Source organism: Equus przewalskii, chromosome 5 (genome assembly GCF_037783145.1).
Source record: "Equus przewalskii isolate Varuska chromosome 5, EquPr2, whole genome shotgun sequence".
Taxonomy (NCBI): Eukaryota; Metazoa; Chordata; class Mammalia; order Perissodactyla; family Equidae; genus Equus; species Equus przewalskii.
In genome coordinates, this window is record NC_091835.1 from 44,045,362 (window position 1) to 44,070,351 (window position 24,990).

Here is a 24,990-nt window from a genome sequence, read left to right on the forward strand (position 1 = left end):
ATTTTTTTAAACTTCTATAGAAAGAGTAGTTTGATAAACACCATAGGCTAGAATTCTTACAACACGGGATGGTTTACAACCTTATACTTAGTGTAGAAAGATAAGTGCTAAATTCACAAAAAGGAAATAAATGATCACATAGTCAGAGCCACATGATCACAGTCAGAGCCAAAATGTATTTTCTGTTACTGGCCTGTTATTAATATCAAATTTTCTTGGCTTAAGAAAAAGAAAAGTGAATTAGGAATCTAGAGATATAGACTCTGCCACATACTTAACAAGTCATTTAAAATCTCTGAGTTATCATTATTTTCATCTGTTGAATGGCAATAGCAATATTTGCTCTTGCTCAATCTCAGTGTTGTTGCCAAAGGCAGCTGGAAAAGTGAACATGAAAGTTCTTTGAAAAGCAGAAATCACCATATAAAATGTACTTTATTAATTCCTGCTAAGAAGACATTCGACTCATGAATACGGAAGACTTTAGTGCATAACAGATAATAAAAATATGTGCGAAGTTCTGAGAGGTGTGACCCTTGGTGCTTCCAAATACTGATACTCACCTTTCTCCCTTTTCCCCCAATTCCCATTTCTCCATTTACCTCCCTTCTGCAGAACCTCTACCTGTAACCAGTGTTTCAATATATGACTATAAACCTTCTCCTGAAACAGGAGTCCTGTTTGAAATTCATTATCCAGAAAAATATAATGTTTTCACAAGAGTAAACATAAGCTATTGGGAAGGTAAAGACTTCCGGACAATGCTATATAAAGGTAAGAGGCAAAAGGAAGGATGCATAAATGATGGCTATTCCTTTTTACATGATTTTTGCCAATTAGTCTTCTCTCTTGCTTTAAAGAGGTCTTACGATTCACTATTAGACCATAAGTGAACCGTTAAAAATAGTTATTGATTCATGAAAACCTTGTTATGAGGAGTCTTAGAACATGGAACTTATTAGTTTAGTGTTATGTGTCATACATAAGCATAAGAAATACTCAGATTATTATGCCTTACATGTTATTCTTGCCAGAAGTAGTATGTCTGGTGCAGGAAATAAATTCAAACTTAAGTTTAGAAGCACCTCACCTAAGCTTTTCCTTTTGGGTGTGTTAGTGGGCATTTCTAGAACTGGGAAGCTAGAGAGATGCCTTTTGCCAAGTTTTGCTTTGGAGATGGTCCAAGATTATTCTCAAAGGCAAAGACAATGCTTTTTAGTTCCTTTGTATATATTTATCTGTATGATCAGCTAAATGAGGGCATTAATATGCAAAATTTGTTTTCACTGTTTTTACTGGCTTGATGGGGACACTGTGGGGAGGGGAGAGAGTCCAGGGGAATTAATAATTTCAAAAGAGCCGAGTCAACTTCTTTGAGTAGATTCTTTGGGGAATGGAAGCAGAAGAGGGGTGGAGAGGGAGAGGACGAGAACGAGAGGGCATTCATCTTCACTGGGAGTGAATCACAGGGGAGGAACTTATTCTCAAGCCAACATGCCAGGACATTTCTCTGCAGGGGGTGTAGAGGATGGTGTCAAAGTTGACTGGTTGTAACTGGAAACGTATTTTGGAGAGGTGGAGAATGGATACTTGAAGCACACACGGCATGGTATCCAGAAAAATGTCACTCGACTTGCTGCTTTTACAAACTCCTTTCTTCCATGGATTTTATTTTTATGAGACATTGTTTAAAACATAGGCAGTGAATTTTATTTTTTACTTTAAAGATAATAAACGTAAACATAGACTCCACTAATTATTGCATTCTTTATTTTTAATGAAAACATTACCTGCAAATTAATAAGTGGGACCTTATTTGCTAATTGATCACATGCAAATACAAGTTCATGAGTGATTGAAAAGCAATCACTGGAATCGTTGCTGAGTTAAAAGCCGTAAGTTTAAAACTAAATAAATTAATATGCTCTCTTTTTTAAGTCAATTTTTAAAATTATTTTTGGCTTTTTTTTTTTTTTTGGTGTGGATGATTCACCCTGAGCTAACATCCGTTGCCAATCTTTCTCTTTTTTTTGCTTGAGGAAAATTAGCCCTGAGCTAACATCCGCACCAATCTTCCTCTATTTGGTATGCGGGATGCCTCCACAGTATGGCTGATAAGTGGAGTGGGTCCACACCCAAGATCTGAACCCTCGAGCCCGGGCTGCCGTAGTGGAACACCCAGCACTTTAACCCCTTGGCCATGGGGCTGGCCCCTATTTTGGGCTTTTAATTCAATGAGTGGTATTTGTCATTTCTTTCTAACTGGGATTGGATTGCTAAATTTATTATTTTCTCTAATGTTTTCTAAACGAAATCCAAATTTTTATTTTCTTCTTTTTTCGAACAGGACCTGGCTGCCAACTGGCAGATAAACAATTCTATTTTAAAAATAGGCTAATTTTTACAAGCGAGTCTAGTGAAAACATTTCTTGTAGAATTGCTTTCTCCTACATCAGAAAGTGACAAAATACCTTGAGTTTTTATCTTCAAGTAAATGGCTACTGAAACTTAATCTCTACAGTTTCAAAAATGATCTTCTCTACTTAATACACCAAATGTTCCTGTAATAAAAATTTAACCCTAATTGCATCCAATTCTTGCCAAAAAAAGCCTTTCAGGATTTAGTCTTAAGATCCAAATTTTCACGTCTAGCCTCACGCCAATTTTTTTAGTACTGACCATGCCAGAAGTTGAAGAAAATACTATTTTATGGATATTTAATCATAATTATTTAGAACTTCCTAGAAGTGTGTGGCATTTAAAAGATCAAAATTTTAATATAATTGATTTTTCTCTTCTCAGACTTCTTTAAGGGAAAAACAGTATTTAATCACTGGCTTCCAGGAATATGTTACAGTAATATCACCTTTCAGCTGGTCTCTGAGGCAACTTTTAATAAAAGTACTCTCGTGGAGTACAGCGGTGTGAGTCATGAACCCAAACAGCATAGAACTGGTAAGTGTTCTGAAGAATCAAATTTAGTGAAAAAAGAATAAATTTGTATGTTGTCGTATATATACTCTTTATCATTCTAACAAACATTCTGTTCCAGAGCTGAGATAGATAAAAAGTATATATTTTTAATAATCTAAAATAAATTTTCTATCAATGTAAAAGGAACTGAGCAAAATATTCAATAATAAAAATCTAAAATCTTTCAGTGTAATCAAAGACCTATAATAGTTGAATGAAAAAGCATGATATTACTAAAAGTTATAATTAAATAACATAACTGGATCAAGTAGACACCAGTTATTCCATATGCCCATATAGCAGAAAAACAGATGGGTGATGTTCTAGTACAGATTATCAGATTATTAAAGGAAAATATTGGGATTCAGATGTATCTAAAACTTGCACTGCTTAATTTTAGTAGCATTACTAATATGAAGCATTATTTAGGATGGATGGATAGATGGATGGAACAATGGATGGGTAAAATAAATATACACCTGCTAAATATCCACCACCAATAATGATATGTATATATTGTAATTAGACACCAGTATAATTGTCTGTTCCTAATGTGTCTAGGTACTCAATAGGAATGCTGGAGAGCCCATTCACAGGAACATTGCGAATGGGTTATAATAGGTAACCCCTGAGATCCTTCCAATCTGAAATTCTAAGATGTCATGATTCTCATTACTTAGGCCAAGGCAAGGAAACTATGTAATTCACCTCATGTCAACATCGAAGATTCTATTTGTATTTTTCATTATTAAATTCAAATAAAGAAACATTAATAGAGCATCTTTTACCTGGGAGTTGTTCTAAGTACTGAGAGAGATGAAGACAAAGACTGGTGAGACAGGTTCCCTGTCCTCAAAAATGGTAGAGGTGCAGTCATGCGCCACTTAATGACAGGGATACATTCCGAGAAATGTGCCATTAGGCGATTTTGTCATAGTGTGAATGAACAGTGTACAGTGTGCTTATACAAACCTAGATGGTATAGCTAGCTACACCCCTGGGCTATATGCTACTAATCTTATGGGACCACCATCACATATGTGGTCCATCACTGACCAAAACGTCCTTATGTGGCACATGTCTGTACTATAAAATGGCAATAATATAAGGTAAAGTGCAATAAGTGTTATAAAAGAAATACAAAGTTCTATAACAGCACAAAAGAGGGAGAAATTAATTTTTATTAGAACTTCATGGAAAAGGTGATATGTGAGCTGCTGTTTGAAGGATTGGTGGAAACTGTTGCAGGTAGAGACAATGCAGTGTGCCTTCATAATTTTCTACCTCTAGAAAAGTATGCTTCCATAATTCATAAACTCATTTTGAGCTCATATGTTTCATTTTAGAGAAGTGAGAAGTGAAGCCATATTTCCAACATGTGTGTTAGTGTTTCTAAAGGCAACTCATATATGCAACTCTCCTAAACTATGTCACAGGGAGTATTTTATCTTGATAGCTATAAGTACACTATAGTTGCTTTTGTAAGAAAGATACTGTACAGAGACTCAGTTTTTAAAAACAGATACTGTGATAAGTTGAAGAATTTTTATGTAACTGCTTTGGAAGTGGTTAAATTACCACTTGGACTATCATAGTATCACAAATGAATATGTATTTATTTAAGTTAATAATATATTTTATTTACTAAATGTATCCAAAATATCATTTCAACATTTAACTAGTTTAAAAATTATAGAGATACTTTGCATTCTTTTTTTGGTAGAAGAATTCTAAATGCTTGAAATCTGGTGTGTATTTTATACTTATGGCACATCTCAAATAATCCAAGATTCAGCCAGTTGGAAGCTTCTTTTAGCTGGCTGCTGTATACTTGTGACATGCCCCATCTTTTTTTAGGTACTTCCTTACTTTCTGGCATTCAAGATGTTCCAAACTCATCTTGTACCTGTCCTGTTCCAACCCTGGAATCGGCCATTTCTCTCAGGAGCCCTGGTTCCTTTTAATTGAATAGTTTTAAAGACCAAGATATGGGTGCTAGGTGTGTGCATTGCTCCTGGGGTGCCTTTGCTAGGTGGTCAGAGCTAGAGAATGCAAGTACGTGTGTGTATGTGTATACAAACGCACATGTGCGTGTATATATTTCTACCTATACATATTTTTTGTAATTGTGAGTACACACCAGTACTTCCAATTCTAGTCTATTCCCAGAGTTCTTTCTTGCCTGACCCTATTCCATCTTTCTGCATTTCTTCTTTCACAATGAGATCCCTGGCATTCAGCAAGGTCAACCGAGACACTTACTTGCTCAATCCTATAATTCATCTAGTATAGTTTCCAAACTGCTTCTCTCATTTTTTTGTTTTTTTTTAAATTTTTTTATTGCAGTAACATTGGATTACAACATTATACAGCTTTCAGATGTACATCGTAATATATTTCAAATTCTGTGTAGATTACATCATGTTCACCACCCAAAGACTAATTATAGTCCATCACCTCACATGTGAACCTAATCACCCCTTTTGCCCTCCTCCCTCTCCCCTTCTCCTATGGTAACCACCAATCTAGTCTCCATTGCTATGTGTTTGTTTGTCGTGTTTTTATCTTCTACTTATGAGTGAGATCATACAGTATTTGACTTTCTCCCTCTGACTTATTTCACTTCGCATAATACCCTCAAGGTCCATCCATGTTGTCACAAATGGCCAGATTTCATCATTTCTAGTGACTGAATAGTATTCCATTATGTATAAATACCACATCTTTATCCATTCGTTCCTTGATGGGCACCTAGCTTGCTTCCAAGTCTTAGCTATTATGTATAATGCTGCAATGAACATAGGGGTGCATGTGTCTTTATGCCTTTGTGTTTTCAAGTTCTTTGGATAAATACCCAGCAGTGGGATAGCTGGATCATATGGTAGATCTATTCTTTCTTTTCTTTTTTTTTTTTTTTTTTGAGGAAGATTAGCCCTGAGCTAACTACTGCCAATCCTCCTCTTTTCATTGAGGAAGACTAGCCCTGAGCTAACATCCGTCCGTGCCCACCTTCCTCTTCTTTATATGTGGGACACCTACCACGGCATGGCTTTTGCCAAGTGGTGCCATGTCCACTCCTGGGATCCGAACCAGCGAACCCCGGGCTGCTGAGAAGCGGAACGTGAGAACTTAACTGCTGCGCCACCAGGCCAGCCCCTCTGTAGATCTAGTCTTAAGTTTCTGAGGATACTCCATACTGCTTTCCATAGTGGCTGCACCAGTTTGCACTCCCACCAGCAGTGAACAAGGGTTCCCTCCTCTCCACATCCTCTCCAACACTTGTTGTTTCCTGTCTTGTTAATTATAGCCATTCTGACTGGAGTGAGGTGATCCCTCATTGTAGTTTTGATTTGCATTTCCCTGATAGCTAATGATGTTGAGGATTTTTTCATATGCCTGTTGGCCATCCAAATATCTTCTTTGGAGAAATCTCTGTTCAGATCCTTTGCCCATTTTTTAATTGGATTGTTGGGTTTTTTGTTGTTGAGCTGTATGAGTTCTTTGTATATTTTGGATATTAACCCCTTCTCTGATATATGGTTTGCAAATATCTTCTCCCAACTGTTAGGTTGTCTTTTCGTTTTGTTGATGGTTTCCTTTGCTGTGCAGAAGCTTTTTAGTTTTATGTAGTCCCATTTGTTCATTTTTTCTTTTGTTTCCCTTTCCCAGACAGACATGGTACTTGAAAATATGCTGCTAAGACCGATGTCAAAGAGCGTACTGCCTAGGTTTTCTTCTAGAAGTTTCATAGTTTTGGGTCTTACATTCAAGTCTTTAATCCATTTTGAGTTGATTTTTGTGCATGGTGTAAGGGAATGGTCTACTTTCATTCTTTTGCATGTGGCTGTCCAGTTTTCCCAACACCATTTATTGAAGAGACTCTCCTTTCTCCATCATATGCTCTTGGTTCCCTTGTCGAATATTAGCTGTCCATAAATGTGTGGGTTTATTTCTGGGGTCTTGATTCTGTTCCATTGATCTGTGTGTCTGTTTTGGTGCCACTACCATGCTGTTTTGGTTACTATACTTTTTTAGTTTTATATTTTGAAATCAGGGAGTGTGATACCTCCGGCTTTGTTCTTTTTTCTCAGGAATCCTTTGGTTATTCAGAGTCTTGTGTTGTTCTGTATAAATCTTAAGATTCTTTGTTCTATCACTGTGAAATATGTTGTTGGAACTTTGATAGGGATTGAGTCGAAGTTAATATGTGTTTAAAGTGTGACTGGTGATATGCTAATGTGTACACATCATGCACAAAATCTAAACATCTGTGCACTACTTTAAACCACAATTGTTCTTGATGTATATTTCCTGTATAAAAGTAAAACTAAATTCTATTTTTTAAATCCGCTGGTGCATTTGACTCATGAATAGATTAAGTATTCACTATAACAGAGTTAAAAAGTTACTTGAAAATGAAAATTCTTTCTCTTACAGCCCCTTATCCACCTCGAAATATCTCAGTTCGTATTATAAACTTGAACAAAAACAACTGGGAAGAACAGAGTGGCAATTTCCCAGAGGAATCATTCATGAGGTCACAAGATACAGTGGGAAAAGACAAACTCTTCCACTTTACAGATGAAACTCCTGAAATCCCCTCTGGCAACATTTCCTCTGGTTGGCCTGACTTTAACAGCAGTGACTATGAAACTACATCCCAGCCATATTGGTGGGACAGTGCATCTGCAACTCCTGAAAGTGAAGATGAATTTGTCAGTGTGCTTCCCATGGAATACGAAAATAACAATACACTCAGCGAGACTGAGAAATCGACATCAGGCTCTTTCTCTTTTTTCCCTGTGCAAATGATATTGAGTTGGTTACCGCCAAAACCACCCACTGCCTTTGATGGGTTCCATATCCACATAGAAAGAGAAGGTAAAGCAATAGGAAATCGGAGGAAACAAGAAATGATGCAATCAAAGGAAAGGACACTGAAACATTTTACAGTTAAATTTGGACAGAAAGACTAATGGTAGACAGTTAATATCTAAAGAAAAATGATAAAGAAAGGGAAGAATTTAATTGAGTATCCAATGCTGTCCAAGACTAGAAAACAAAAATGAACAGATTGGATCATAAACTGCAGGATTGGGTGGATCATAAGTTGCAAGTACTGCCAACTGTAGACATTTCACTGCCCAATATGTCCCATACCCCAGGCCACTGAGGAAAACCTTATATTTGGAAAGATTTTGAAGTAAATGTCTAACCATCACAAATTACAAAATATCCTGGAGAAATTATTTTCTGTTTTCTCATATACAAATTTGTGAAGCATGTGGTGAAAGAGTCTTTCTGACAAAATGACTGCTTTCCCCAGAGAATCTTATTGCCCCTAGAATGTGCTCCTCTGGGGCCAGCACCACCCATATTTCCTTAAAGAGGTGATAGCAAAATAGAAAACACACAGAAACTGGTGTTTCCACGACAGCTACTCTATTAAATATTGTATTCATTTATCCAGCATCTGAGGGTCTTTATAGTTTAGCTCACCAATTTAGGAAAGCAGGGTCATGGCATTCAGTAAATTTGGATGATGAATCATGTCTGAATTGTTTGGTAGATTTCTGTATTTGCTGTTTGTTTTGTTTTTACAGTAACATACTTCATTTTATACTTTCCAGTCTAGCAGTTTGCAAAGGTTGTCAAATTGTCAACATTTGAAGTAAAAATGACAGTCTTATTTTCAGGGTAGGGCCTTAGGATCATGTAGTCTCATATAGGACAACTTATTTGCCTCTACTTTATTTAGTGGAATGAAATACAAAATCCATGGATTCTTCTTTATTGGGTGATACAGCAATAAACCATTCCCAAATATTATATAAAATTGAAATCCTTTGTCCTTTCCAATTCTTTGAGTCAAAAGCCTTAACATTTGCCTGGAATTACTTGTATTAAAAAAAAAGTTCCCTCAATCTGGCTTTTATTTTTCTGTTCCTCAATATATTCTATGGAAAAGAGGATCATGTAACTCAGGATTTTTTTAATGCCTATTTCCATGAAGTTTCAATCACGCTTTTATCTGACTGCAGTGTGTTCTGTTGAAGGCTTTTGTAGTCACCAACTGATGACAACAAGTTCAAATAAAGTAACAAGCAGCAGGAGATGGACTTTGAAGCAATGTAAAAATCACTTTTACTTTTAAAAGTTCTGAAAGCAAACAGATGAAGCAAAAATATTACGTGTGTCGGAAAATATATCCAGAAGAATTCTTTCTAATGAGAACTAATTTAACATATTTTAAGGCATTTCTGGAAATTTAATGCTACCACAAAGAACTTATAAGATATTTGTTGCTGGTTATTTATTTATTTTGCTGGTTATTTTTTATCCCTTATGTCCAGATGAGAAAGTCAACTATTGCTGTTTTCTCCTAATATTCTACTTCTATTTTGTGTATATGATTTTTGGGGTAAAAGGAGATAAGAATATGCAGTTTTGCTCATTCCTAGTTTTATTGATTTGAACACCATATTTTTGTTTGGTTATTTGAAAGTATTGTGAAAAACAATTTGAAGTCTTAGTCATCTTTCTCTTATAGTACCCTTAGTTTAGAAGTATAATTGAACTTGGAAAAAGGAAGGAGACAACATTTAAAAATACTTAATTTTTTGTATTAATTGACTTTTCTAAAGTCACAGCTCTTCCAGGTATCAATTCATATATATTCTGTTTTTTATATATGATTTAGAAAACTTTACTGAATATTTGACAGTGGATGAAGACGCACATGAATTTGTTGCAGAACTGAAGGAGCCTGGGAAATATAAGTTATCTGTGACAACCTTTAGTTCCTCAGGATCTTGTGAAACTCGAAAAAGTCAGTCGGCAAAATCACTCAGTTTTTATATCAGTAAGTACCAAAGAGATTATTTTGCACTTTACAGGGGAGCTAGAACAATGAATCTGGTGAGATTAATGATGCTCAGGCATCAATTATTCATCAAACCTTAGAGACCCTGAGAATTCTTCAAGGTCAGAAAAGACCTGAATCCATGAGATTTTGACAGCAGAGGAAATATATGTATGTTTAATAATAGCAAACCTACCCAGAGATTTAACTTAAGGATTTTTTTATTATTGAGATAATTGAAGATTTATTAACCTGTCCTTCTTAACTAGCCGTTACAATATCTCAAAGGACATGGACACACAGTTTGGCAAATATGGCTTTCGTTTCAGGCCATAATGAAAATTGACATTGTTAGACCGTGTGAAAACTCTCTTTAGAGTATTAAGCTTACAGAGCTCAAAAGAAAGACAAAGATTCAAGTGTCATAAGATCTAGGTGGTCACCATAAAGTTGATGCAAGAAGACAAAGCTAGAGCATCCTAAAAGCCCCAATATCAAGTCTTAGGGTGGCTACTACTGAGTCCAAAAGGGTTAATAGCAAAGCAATAGCTAGCCTCTAAAATCTGCACAAATAGTCCATGTCCATAATGTTTTTGGCTAATCGGACTATGTTTACCAGAAGTTTAGAGGCCAAAAATCAGTTACCTAGCTTATCAGGAGTTAAAGGTGCCTCTAATCAGCAGAAAGAAAAAACAGAAGGCAATGGATAAAAATTGTTCTCCGAAAAGGATGACCAGCATGCACTTTATCATCTTCTCCAGAGGCAAAATACCACCTTTCATCAAATAATCCTCAAAAAAGTGGGCAGGAGAAAGAGGAGGGGGACAGAGGGAGGAGATCAGTTTATTTAGCAGCTTAACAATGTTGAAAACACCCCAAATAACATTTTTGCTTAAGAAACCAAAAATGTCACCACGGGTAAAAGGCCTGAAAGATCCATTAGACATACAGAAAGAATATTCACAATTGCCTTACATGTCTTTCAAATATGGGAGATCTTTGACACGAGATCACTTGAGAACGAGAACAAAGTTGAGTATTCAGTTCTTCCCATGAGGCTAAAAATGTTTCACTAACCAAAAGATTTCCTTGTCTGCCAGTAGAGATCCAACACAAGTGTCAAGGGCTTCCAGGAAAACTGATCTGGCCATGCTGGCTCTTCCCCTCTCTGAATTTCTACTGTGTTTCATAGCGTACGACACAAAACACAGAGCTTATTTGTGTGTGACATTTTCTAGATTTATTTTATCTGTGTACATCTTGTTTCTCATACCAAATTATAAAATCCTAGCCTAGAGTTATACTATTTGCTTATTTGTTATTTCTGCTGTATATTCAACAAATATTTATTGAACCACTTTTGTGTGTCAGGCACTCAGCTCTATTCTTACAGTATCCAAATTGGCTAGTGCTATTGAGAATGCATCAAAATTGCTCAAAAATATGATTATTTTAAAGAGATGCATATTAATATTCATCTAGAAAAATACAGGGCACTAGAAATTTTGTTTTTTCTCTGCCAATAAAAGAACGATATTTTTAGCACTTAGGATATTCGGTTCTACAGTAATGAGTTATTCAGGTATACTGTGTATGTGCCTTTTGTTTAAAAAAGATACTACAGATATAAATACTATACTGAACCAGGTGTAAGGGAGCAACTAATTAGAGTGGTTTAACTTCCCTCAACATAATGTGGTCACACACCAGCTAAATTATATTTGCAGCCATTTTCCTGACCAAACTGTTGCAGACATTGTGGTGTTGAGCTATGATATTAAGATTTATTACATTACATTAAGATTTATGTTTATCATTGCATTATGATTTATATTTATGTAATTTTGAAGACTTTCCTAAGAAATGAGAATTAAGGTAGAAATTTACATTAGTCTTCCAACAGCCTTATGAAGGGAACGTTTCTATTATACCCATTCTTCAGGAGAACAAAACTGAGTCACAGAAAGTTTAGTGATTTCCCATAGTGTCAGAACGAGGATTAGAACCTAGGAATATTTGATAGCAATGTCCATTTCCATGTAGCCTGCAATGACCTATTCCTTGGGTTGATTATCAGCTGAATCCTAATGTAAAACCGTTAAATAAGTGAATTTGTTGGCTTCCTCCCACTTTCTCTCTCTGTGCACCCACTACCCCAGTGTTCTTCATAACAGTAATAACACTTCACATTTAAAAAGTTCTCTAGCACACAGGATCTAATTAAACCCCAACGACAACCTTATGAAGCAGATCACTCAGATAGCATTGTGATAAGTCATCACAAAGCACTGACCCAGGAGACAGGAGATCTGAGCTAAGTCCCAAGTACTTAGAAGTTTGCCCTTGTACTTACAGGTTGTCACAAGCTCTGTGACATTGGGCAATTCATTCACGTCTCTGGGCCTCGGTTTCCTCATCAGTAAAATAAGGTATTGGATCATTAAAATCCTTTCCAATTTTAACATTCTGTGATCTGTTCATTTGACAGATGCAATGACTGAGATTCAGAGAAGTTGGATAATTTGTCCAAGCTTGTATCACTAATAATGAATGAAATTGAGTCTTGGGCCAACTTTCCTATCTCTAAACCAAAGCTTTTCACGGTTTCATAGCGCTCCAGGAAGTCTCATGCAGGGGTTAAGAGAAATTGATTTGGGAACTAGACTTCTGTGTGAGTCCCAGCTTTACTTACCCTACATCTGCCTCAGTTTCCTGATCCAAAAGTGAGATTAATACTAGTACTTATAGGCTTGTTATGAAAATTAGAGGATTAAAATATGTAAACACAGATAAACTTAAAACAGAGTCTAGTACGTAGTGGGTGCTGTATCTCTTTGCCATCATTATTATTATCATTTTTTATTCTTATTATTTCCTTTGCCTTATTTACCCTGAGCCCAAGCCTGCCCTCCCCAACCGAGCCACTTGCTCCTTTTCCTCTCCTGGGTTCCAGCCTAGGAATGCAGCTTTCTATTAAGGAACTGAGAAATGCATCCTAAGCAAATAAAAGGAAGTTGCACATTTGCATTTCAACAGGGGGTTTCTGTAGATAATAACCACCTTATCATTTCTTGGGTCCTTACTATGTGTCAGGCACTGTGCTAATAACCACTTTAGAAACCTAAGAGAACAAAGCTAATAGGGGGCACTTCTATGGAGATATTTAATAACGAGGAACCCACTGTGTCCCTCAAATTATCACCCAGGTTTTAGCCAGCTTCTATAATTGAGCCAGCCTGTTGCCTGTTTCTTCTCTAACGCTGTCACACCCTGCCTCTTTGATCCTGCTGACAACAAATTTAAAAATTTTTCACACGATTGTAGTAGAAGCTAATTTGAATCTCAAAGTAATTATTTCTAGAAACCAAAGATCCTCACAGCAAAGGAATTATAAACACTCATGAAATGCCACACTCACTCTTTGTTAAAAGAGAGGTAAATTCTCTCTGGCAAAGAATATACCAGAATAATCTCAGATGCACATAACAATTGATGGAGCTTCTGTCTCTCAGTAGAAATGATTTTCTTGCTGCCACTGCTGTTGTGTAGGTCACTGGTGAGTCATGCAGTGGAGACTGTAGCTAAGCAAAGGATGGAAAGTCCTGCCAGTCCCGCTACCAGTCTTAACCTTGAATATTGTTGTAAAGGCAAAAGGAAAACAAAATGACGTTAAGACAAGAATCTTTTGTCTCAACCAGCTCAGCGTGAAACCTCCCTTGTGCTCTGATTTGAAATGTTCAGGTCCTTCAGGAGAGTGGATTGAAGAACTGACTGAGAAGCCCCAGCACGTGAGTGTCCATGTTCTAAGCTCCACTACAGCCTTGATGTCCTGGACGTCTTCCCAAGAGAATTACAACGGCACCATCGTGTCTGTGGTGTCACTTACCTGCCAGAAACAAAAGGAGAGCCAGAGGCTAGAAAAGCAGTACTGCACTCAGGTAAAAGGAAGGAACCGCTGAGGGGCTCACTCACTCACCGCAGCACAGCCTTGCAGGCAATGCAAGGAAGCCAATGCAAGAAAGCGTGCTGAGGTCTCCCCAGGTGCATTGTGGGCCATGTTACCAAGAGCCAAGAGAGGAGCAAGGAAATGAATGCGCGAGGCTTCTGAGTTATAGTTCTCTTCCTTATCCCTCGTAGGACGGCCATCCTCCTTTTGTTTTGATTCCTTATTCAAGAGAATTTACTGAGCACCAACCATGTGCCAGGTACTAGGACAGATGTTGGGGATCTAGATAATTTTTATATGTCCTATTCTTGAAGAGCTTATAATCCAGCGAGAACGATGGATAGGTGAATATATAATTTACTGCAGAGTATAAACTAAGGCCTAGGTTCAAAGTAAATGATGGAGAGGCCATATCAGTTCGCAGAATGAGGACCCTGGGAATGAGTGAATATGGAATGGGGCGAGAGGATTTGGAAACTGGTCAGAAGAACTTCCCCAGGGGAAGGAGACAACCAAGCAGAAGGTTTTGGAGGTTTTTAATTTGTTTTGTTTTACTTTTTTTCATTCTTTTCACTATTTTAACTATAAAAGTAATATATGCTGACTGAAAATAATTCAAAAGTTAAAAGTACATAAAGTGAAAAACTCCCCCTCACTAATCACAAGTGAGAAAAGTTTTGAAGAACAAATACGAGTTAGCTGAGCCCAAGGGAAAGTGAGAGGCAAGTGGAGACGGTGTGCAAGTCAGTAGTTCCGGAAGTGGCTGCCGGGATCAATGCGCATGCCCCATCATCAGTCTTGAAGGGAACTGTGCAGCGAGGGCCCAAGAGCGAGCTTTTCTTGTGGATGCCATGAATGTCCATGGGAAGCCTGGGTCCCCTCCTATTTTTCTAAAATCTGGTTTTATTTTTTCAGAAGATCAAATGTATTGATTCTTGGTGTCTTACACACATAATGCTTTCTTCCCTTAAGGCAAAAAATTAAATTATTAGTGTGGAGTACACTGGAAATATGATACTCAAAAAAGAAGTTTGCTCTGTGAAAGCTGTTTGGGATGTTTCCATTCATCCCACGAAAATTAGGCATTTAGTGAAATTTAATAAGTGAGAAATTTTAAATTGATAAGATGAATTCAGGAATCGTGGCTTTTGGAGCACTAGAAAGCCTTAGAGTGCTGGATAAGCCCTTAGTTGCAGATGAATCTGCCCCTTGACTTGAATTAAATTAAGGAGTAAATATGCTAAACCTATTAGCTAGTAATCATGGCTCACTGTGCAGCTTATTAGCTTCCTTCCCTGAGAGTATCAAAGACGACTGACTCTTTACATGGATAAAAAAATGTGTTTTTCTTACAGAACAGGACCTCAAACTTGACTGCTTCAAGGTACAATTCTTCCTTGCTCCATCTAGTGTACAAATTATGCATCTTTTGCATAGAAGCCAAAGGCTAAAGATATAGATGGATATTGTAAATTACAAACGAGCCAGAAAAGGCTGCTGCTCTAAGTGCACTCTGACAATGCCTTCTTGAAATGCACGCATGAAACTCTTAAGGATTGTAAGCAAGGAGGCCAATATTTAAAAGGGAGGGTGGGATCTAGATCACTGAGCTATTTATATTATTATCAATTAATATTATCAATCATCACGAGAATGTTTTGAAGAATGTGTTATTGTTACACCAACATCGTCCATTGCCCCACTACACACACCCCCACACAACTTTCCAGATGAAGAAACATCAATTCAAAAAGTCTCAAGGACTGGCCTAGAGTCATGTGGCCACTAACCAAAGGAATCCAGAATCCGGATGATGTTCTCACCAGAATCAGTCTGACTTGGACTTATTTCTTGAAGCAATAGTTATCCAGAAAGAAAAAAATAATAATATTTCTTTAGTTCTATATCCAGTGGTACGGTGATTACATTAAATAGAAAATTAAAAATGCAGCTCAGGGGCCGGCCTGGTGGCGCAGCAGTTAAGTGCACACATTCCGTTTCTCAGCAGCCCGGGATTCACTGGTTTGGATCCCGGGTGCAGACATGGCACAGCTTGGCAAAAAGCCATGCTGTGGTAGGCATCCCACATATAAAGTAGAGAAGATGGGCATGGATCTTAGCTTAGGGCCAGTCTTCCTCAGCAAAAAGAGGAGGATTGGCAGCAGTTAGCTCAGGGCTCATCTTCCTCACAAAAAAAAAAAAATCCAGTTCAAAAATAAGTGGTTTTAGGGGCCAGTCTGGTGGTGTAGTGGTTGGTTTCACGTACTCCACTTCAGTGGCCTGGTTCCGATCCTGGACATGGACCAACACACTGCTCATCAAGCCATGCTGTGGCAGCATCCCACATACGAAGTGGAGGAAGATTAGCACAGAAGTTAGCTCAGCGATGATCTTCCTCAAGCAAAAAGAGGAAGATTGGCAACAGATGTTAACTCAGGGCCAATCTTGCTCACCAAAATAAAAAGAGTGGTTCTAAAGCCAAACACATTAACAATGAATATAATCTTTACTATTTTATAGTTTCCCTCTCCCTCTTTGCCTGTACCACTGACTATACACAGGATCTTTGCTTTATACATTACCTAGATCATCTGTGAGATTAGTGCTAGTGCCCCACTCCTCCCTACAACTCCACTGATCTCTGTGTGCTAGGTGGGTCCTGTGTGAGATGCTAGAAATAAAACAAATTTGACCTGAACCTTGATCTCATGAAGCTTAGAGTCTGGCCTTCCATCTAGGTACATTGTCCGCATTGGTTTGAATTTGTCCTCATCATGTGTATGTTCTTTATGTCTGGCTGTTGTTTTGTGTTATAAGTTTCCATGTAAATGTTCTTGGGAAAGGGAATTTTGTGATGTACCCCTCCTAACAACCATTTTAGTGCTATTCATTAATGACTATATATTGAAGATAAAGTCAGTGCTTAATCACTGTTACATATAAAGGACCTGGTCAATTCTTCAAAGTAAAATGAGCTTTTGGCACTTTTTCCAAAGACTCACACACAATCATAAATTTCAGCATTAAAGGCATCATATAGTATATAGTATATATAGTGTATTTATTTTTACATCTGATTGGCTTGGTTCATAAATATTTTGTGACAATGTACAAGAATGTATAATAACTAAATGTCAAAATCAGAAAGAAAGACACATCAATCTATTAGCTTCAAAAATGAAAAAATGGTAGAGTGAGGAGGCAGAAAATTTAAGGCACCTGCCCAAAGTTACATAACTGGTGAGTGTCAGAGCTGAGACCAGGACTCGAGTGATCTGGCTTCCAGGCCAGTGCTGTTTCTGTTGGATTGCATGTGTTACTCTAGAAGGGTCCACCTCAATGCCCATCTTGATGGAATCAAGAGTAGTGACTAAAAGCACAGACTCCAGTGTCAAAAAGACTTGGATTTCAGAGCCAATTTTAACAGTTACTAACTACGAGACCCTAAGCAACCTTCTTCATCTCTATAAGTCTTAGTGTCTTAATCTGTAATATAGGGAGAAGTATTACCTAGCTCATAGAGTTGTAATAAGGATAAAAGGACTTGATGCTTAATGCAAGACATGGAGCATAGTAATAGTAATAACTGCACACAAAAATTGTTAGCTTTTATTATTATGCAGACATAATTGGATGCTTTTTGAATCAAACGAAGGAGATGGAGAGGTTCTAGAGATCCTCTACAGAAAAACCTATTGAATAACTGTAATAAATGTATAGATGGGGTGAAAATGGGAGGAGGAGTGTGGGATGATCCTCTAGAGAATAAAATGCATATTATTTAGCAAGTGGAATGCAGAATCGTTTCCCCTTCCCAACTCCAATCCACCGCCAAGGAGGACCAGGATAAATAAAAAGGCATGGAGGGATAGAAGTGTAGATATAGGATGATAGCTTGCAAATGTGCAAAAATTGGGGATAAAAATGGTGTTTATAATTTGTTACCAAGGTATGTCATTTGCAATACCATTGCTGTCTTCTCATTTTTTAGTAGTGTGAGATATATAAACATAATTGCTTTTTTTAATTAAAAAAAAGTATAATTTCCCTAGGATGAATTTTTTATAATGCTATATTTAAGTGGCTATGATTCCAGGTAGTAATTTGAATAATCAGAATCAATTACTACTTAAAATATTATCAAACCAAAGGAACTTTAACTTCACCCAGAAACAATCTATACTCTATGTTTTGTGTTATTCTAGATATTCTAAATGAATGATTAATGAGTGAGGTCAGCATTTACAGGTATGGTAGGATGTCTACAATTTATTGCTAAAAGAAAAAGTTTGGAGCAATGCTGGTAATATAACACCTATGTGGTTCAATATCATATTAATTTTGTATATATGTATCAAGGAAGGTCTGGAAGATTGCCCATCAAATTGTCAGAAATGGTGAGAGGAGAACAGAAAGACTTCCAAGTTACTTCCTTTGCTCTTCTACTATGTGAACAATTTGTACAATGAGCATGTATTAGTTTTATAACTTAAAAATGTATTTTAAAGAAATAAAATAGTACTGCTTAGTTGGGTGTAACATAGATGTCCTTATTCATGGTATGTCTCTTTGGGAAGTGCTCTCTCAGATAAAGATATCCAGCTGGCTTTGTCTAGATGGCTTCCAGTAGAATTAAAATTCTGAGGCAGAGGTGAAAAACTCTGATATGAGTGTAAACAGAAAAGGAAGGGTGGAGATTCTAACCTATTAACTCAACTAACTTAATTTTGTCAAGTTATTGGAAAAGAAGTTTTGGTATGCTGCTCCCCTTACTAGATGTAGAGAAAGTTGTGCCAATTCAAGTTAAGTGATTTCTACTGTGTGGAATCAGTTTTGGGTATTGGAATGGTTTAAAATTCATGTCATATCACCAATACTATGTTTCTTCTTAAAATCATGATGAGACCAAAAAAAAGAAAGCCTTACAGTGTAGGTAAGCTGTCAACAGTATTGTTCTCCATTCGTACTGTTTCCTGCAGCAACTTTACAACGTTATGCACCCTAGAGGCCAAAAAAGTTGTAAGAGTAATAAGAGTTAACTTTATTGATACTCTGATTTAAGCATCCTCACAACTCTATGAGGTATATAATAGTATAATCTATAGTTTATCAATGAGGAAGACAAGGTAAAGATTATAAATAAATTCCCATGCTTATAAAGGGTAGAGTCAGGATTTGATCTCATGCAGTCTGAATAGAGAACTGTGTTCTTTCCACTAAGCAAGACTGTCTTAAATATTGGAGGCACTAACCCCACAGCAGCACTCTTCGTATCCTGTTAGTTGAAGGGTCAGTCCTGTGCAAGCCGATATTCAAATTTAATAATTGCATTTTATTCATCTATCTGTTTTCACTATTTTTCTCCATATGGTGTTTTTCCATAACCAAAAGTTAAAAAAAAAACTTATCTAAATGAGAGATGCTCTCTACAACATTATTTCATGGGGTCGCAATAACCTTGCAAAGTACTTACTGCTGTATCTCGATGCTTAATCTGTGACTCGCCTGTAGAGTGAATTAGAGGTCACAACACTAGGCTTCTAGTCCCAACACTGAATCTAAATATGTGACCTTGACCATTCTCTGGCTTTACTTTCTTGATGTATTAAATGAGAAATTTCGACTAGAGAATCTCTGAGGTCATTTCCATCTCTATAATTAGATATTATACGCTTCTAAGTGATGAGAGACTAAAGACATTTTGCACTGATCTTTGCGTGTAATCAGCTGACACCACAATTTAGGGTGTCAGACTATCCTTATGGTGTTGCTGATTTGATTATGGTTAGAGGCTGATATGTCTCTAGTGGACATAGTTACAATTGACATTGATGAGTATAAAGCAGTTCACTGGGCTTATTAAATACAGCCACAGAATTTGAATGTTCTGGGTTCCCTTCAGTGTCACATAAACTATAAATCATCCTAATTTTGAAATATGACCTTCTCCAGCATGAGTAAAGGCCTCTGGGTTTCAAAGGCTTCTTTGGTTCCATAAAGAGTCCCTGAATATGATTTCAGCTTCTGTGTCACATTCTGAAAGCCCAGCTCTAAATAAATCTTATTGGGTGTTTGGTTTAAAGGTGAACTCAAGCAAATCTGTTATTGAAAATCTGGTTCCTGGTGCCCAGTACCAGGTTGTGATGTACCTAAGAAAAGGCCCTTTGATTGGACCACCTTCAGATCCTGTGACATTTGCTATTGGTAAGTTTCCAGCCACATGAATAATAACTTTATCAGAGTACTGTTTGGAGGGGTGGAACGTACAAGCTCGAGTCATTATCACCATATATGGGAGGCCCATACTTGTTCACCCAGTATTCTACGTTCAGAGTAATAAATGACTACAATTGTATTACTGGAGGACATCCTTAGCATTTACTACTTGGGAAAAAAAATCAGAAGCAAATGTGTTTAATTTTCAATGATTGTATCGGAAGAATGAAACGCCTAGTTTTTAAGTAGAAGTTTGAAGCCATTGTTAGGTTATTAAACATTCCTTCTTGGCTTTCTTTTTTCACTCTCCCCCGCTTCTTCTTAGTTCCCACAGGAATAAAGGATTTAATGCTCTATCCTCTGGGTCCTACGGCAGTGGTTCTGAGCTGGACCAGACCTTATTTAGGAGTGTTCAGAAAATATGTGGTTGAAATGTTTTATTTCAATCCTACAACAATGACATCAGAGTGGACAACCTACTATGAAATAGCAGCAACTGTCTCCTTAACTGCATCAGTGGTAACCTTTCCTTAACCAACTGTCATATTTTCCTATGTAAACAGCTGTGTCTTTATGTGCCGAATGTGTCAGAAATTAGATCGTTTTGTAAATACACACAGGTAGCTTACTACTTTCAAAGTTTTTTGATTGTTTTCGCTTTTAGGAACATTTTTTAGTTTTGTTTTCCTTTTTTGAGAAAGAGAGAGAAAAGTGTGCAGAATTAGCTTTCACCTCTAATTGAGTTTATTTGTTAATACGCATTTTAGTAGCGCTGTCAAATGCTTATTGTTTCTGTCTGTTTCTGAGCAGGAAAACATGAGAGATTTCCTTTAGTCATTCAATAATCGGTTGACGCTGCTTAACTCTAATGATGACTATTCTTGACATCTAAAAATCAGTTAAATACCTATAATCTTAGGCCATTAGAGGATGCTTTTCAGGAGAGTAGGTAAAGATTGCTCTTTCTGAGACTGTAATAATTTTAAAAGTGCAATTACCTACAGGTCCCACATGAAGTACACAATTGCCCTCTACCCAGTTGACAACTCTGGTAATTGCCACCCAACAAGGATGACGCTTTTAGTCAAAGCTGGGAGAATACAAAGCTGTGAGAGGTCATTTGTCTTAGAAATAGGAGGATGTATATATCCAGTCATTTACAAATAAGTACTATTTTACTTCTCTAATATAATTTAGAAAACTGCAAAATGAAACCAATATTGGAAATATTTGACTCTATACCTTTGAATTACCTTTTAAAATTATATTTTTGTATGTCATTTTATTTACACCATACCTCATTCCAGAAAGAATTTTTTTAACGGAAAGTTTGAGAAATACAAAAAGACACAGAGAGGAAAATAAAAATTACTTATTAATTTTTTTCATGACCTAATACAAGTAACGCTACTCCAAAAATAGGATTTTCCCCCTTAGTCTTCTGTCTCCTTGGTTTTTTTTAGAGAATAGCCAATCTTTTGCCAGCATGGTACTACAACTTTCGCGTTACCATGGTGACGTGGGGAGACCCAGAACTGAGCTGTTGTGACACTTCTACCATAAGCTTCGTAACAGGTGAGTGGTGTGCGGGAGATGATTCCATGAGGAAAGAACACTATTTTTAGGAGGTTCTGAAGGGACACAGCTCCAGAAAGAGCTAGTCATTCACCCAGGACTGGCCGAGCATCAATTTCATGGAAGACACTACCCTTGATTCTAAAAATTAGTGATTTGTTTAAATGACAGCCTTTAAAAATTAAAATATCATTTTTATTCTGAGTTATTGTCACTAATTTATTTTTAGTCTGATTCACTGCCCTTGATTTATGTGACCCTGTTGGGAGCTGATTAGAATACAGATGTAGCAGGCAGGGCTTTCAACTTTGCACTGCACTCAATTGATTTTACCCATTTGATAATTATATTTGCTAGAGTGCCTCCATTTCCTTATTAATTAAGCCTTTTAAAGTCACAGGCTGACTACAGTGTGGTCCATGGCAAGAGGTAAAAAAGGCTTTGGAGACAGGGAGTCCTGGGTCTGAATCATGGTTCTGTCACATACCATGTGTAACATTGAACTAGTTAAGTTTCCTAAGCCTCAGTTTTTCTCATGTGTACAATGGGGATGATAATAATATCTATTATCTATTATTGTTATTATCTACTATTACTACCCAATTAAATAAGCTACTCAACAAAATATATTGTACAACGTTTAAGTACTTAAAAAACTGTTAGTGTTACATCCTCAGAGCCTTAAATTACATAGCTCATCATCATATAGCAGAGACAGCAGAGGTGGTCAGAGGTAGCAATGAAAACAGAAAATTCATCAGAGAAACGCTAACCCTTGTTGTTTGAACTAAGATTTTTCAAGAACTTTGAGTTGGACTCCAAGGCTGGAATTAGAGTTGTACTGAGAGAAGAAAGGAGAAAAGTGTTGTGTAGATGAAGAATAATTTTTGAAAGGTGTTTTCCTCCCCACACATCTAGCTTTCCTCAGAAATTTATCAATTATAAAACAATGGAAAGAAATTAATCATATATGAATTCTTACACAATCAACTCACATAGTTTGTAACTTTTGTTTACTCCCTAATGTCTACAGCTCCCTTTGTTCCAGATATTAATAGCAATATTAGAATAGAAAAGTGAAAAACAATAGAAAAACAAGAAAATACCAATTATTTCACAAGCCTCTCTGAGAATACTCTTTCCTTCTCAGACAGAGCAGATGTCTGGAAAAAGCTGACTTAGCATCTGAACACTTGATGGAGCAGACATGGCTCTGCTAATTTCTGGCTGTATAACTTTGAGCAAATTATCTTAGTAACCCCGGACTTTTATTTTCTCATTGGTAAAACTCAAAATATTACCGGACAACCAGCTAAAAGAGCAAAACTAAGTGTATTAGAAGTCACTGCAGTAAGGCAGAACCCCACCTTCACAGAGTCTTTGAGGTCTCAGAAGGGGAACATCAGAAATGAAACATTAACAGGATTTGGAGCTCTGGACTCAAGGGGGTTAGACATGCCTTTCAAAGCTGGGGACTGACTGGGATTGAGCAAAGACCCTGAGAAGACAGTTTAGGTGGACAGAGCAAGTCTGGATACATAAACTGTGGTTAGCACACAAGCTGTTTGCCTGGGTGAGCAGTCTATTCTCTCCAATAAATTGATCTCTGGGAATTTCTTATCTTGTCCTGGGGCAAACTACTAAATCATGCCGACACTAGTGGTCCACAGTCTTATCTAGGCATACTGATGCAGATGGTCTCAATTCTCACATCTATAAAATGGGCATAATAATATCTCACAGGATAGTGTGAGAATTAAATTATATAGTGTAAATCACTATTAACATATATATGGTAGTTGAGTTGTATTTTTATACTTATTTTTAAAACTAGTTGAAATCAGCGTTTTTTGGTCTTTCTTCCCTCATTTCAATTTTAAAGCAAATATCGATCTTACGCTTCACTTTCCTAAGCTTTCAGTTGTAATCCAAATTGGCAAATTGAGTGGTATAAAAAGAAATAGGAGCAAAATATTTGAATAGGGTGGGATTTACTAGGGCCTCAAGTCTGGTATCTTTGTTAGGCAACTTACCTTGTCTGCAAGTTCATAATGATGCTAGTGTACCGAATAATGTTTAATAAACAAACAGTGACATCTTGTGGCCTTTCAACTCTATGCTGGATTTTGAAGCATCAACATGGAGTATAAAAACCTGAAGACCTTGTACCTGTGAGGGGAAGATATATACTTCTGAGTTTGCAATTTTAAATGTTTCTTGTCCTCACTAGAATTAGAACATGAGAAAATATCCTTTGAAGAAATATAATTATAGGTACTTGCAGATTATGAAATGTGTAGAAGTATGTTAAGAGGCCATAAAGAAGCCAGGGTTATTATCCTTTATTAGAATATTCTGCAATGCGATGTGGGTTTGTTACTTGCTAGATACATTGTTGATATTTCCAGACTTTATTGTCAAATATGTAGAGATGATGCTCCTATTTCACATGAAACAGAAATGTGTTTTTCACTCTGTATATTACTAATCTCTTCAGTGGATAATTGTTTTTGAAAGCATAGTTAATTATGAATGTTTGTTATGAATATTAGTAGCATATTAAAGAAAATAATTCTTTATGATTTGTAGAACTTCTTCTCCAAATATTTTAGGTGGTTTTGTGATGTATCTTGGACTGGGACACTTGCCTGTCTTCAAACCAACATGCACTTGGAATTTAAATTCACCTGTGTATTTATTTCTTAAAATCTTCAGAATTATCGGTTACAGTCATGCACCACATAACGACGTTTCAGTCCATCACAGATCACATATACAACAGTGGCCCCATAAGATTAGTACCATATAGTCTAGGTGTATAGTAAACTATATCATCTAGGTTTGTGTAAGCACACTCTACGATGTTCACATAATGAAATCACCTAAGGATGCATTTCTGAGAACATACTTCCATAGTTAAGGGATGCATGCCTGCACTTTAAAAAATAATTAAACTATGCTTTCAGAGCTCATATATTATAAATGAGTGATGAACTCTCCTCTCCAATTGGAAAAATTTTTTTAATTTAAATGTGTAAGAATATAAATTAATGAACTCAGTGTTAGAAAGAATTTAACTATGTAGCACGATAAAAAATCCCTTCCTCCACTCCCTTAATACTTGCTTCAGCAACATTTTATTGAGAGCCTACCTTCTGCAAAGCATTGGGCTAGATACTGTCAGTGCTATTGCCTTGTTATTTTATGGAAATAATATTTATTTTTTGTCCCTTTACTCATTGATCCTACTGTCCTTTATTCCCATAAACATCTTTGCTGCACCACGATGAAAAAGATATACTTTTACAGGACCCCAGAGTTTTCAGTACTGCTGGAAAATATGTTCACCGATGCCTAATAGTATTAATGTATTGATGCAACAAGCATACCCAAACAGGTAACATTTTAGGAATCTTGT

The 24,990-nt window shown here is 36.7% G+C and overlaps 1 protein-coding gene across 2 annotated transcripts in view; it reads left to right on the top strand.

Moving 5' to 3' along the window:
• PTPRO (protein tyrosine phosphatase receptor type O) overlaps positions 1-24,990 on the top strand; it is a 222,172-nt gene that overhangs the window by 134,608 nt on the left and 62,574 nt on the right. For both annotated transcript variants that reach the window (XM_008515607.2, XM_008515605.2), the window contains exons 3-10: positions 616-774; positions 2,803-2,955; positions 7,411-7,854; positions 9,674-9,835; positions 13,577-13,773; positions 19,865-19,985; positions 20,323-20,516; positions 21,461-21,572. In XM_008515607.2, coding sequence (XP_008513829.2) covers positions 616-774; positions 2,803-2,955; positions 7,411-7,854; positions 9,674-9,835; positions 13,577-13,773; positions 19,865-19,985; positions 20,323-20,516; positions 21,461-21,572 — 1,542 coding nt within the window. The remainder of the gene's footprint in view (positions 1-615; positions 775-2,802; positions 2,956-7,410; positions 7,855-9,673; positions 9,836-13,576; positions 13,774-19,864; positions 19,986-20,322; positions 20,517-21,460; positions 21,573-24,990) is intronic.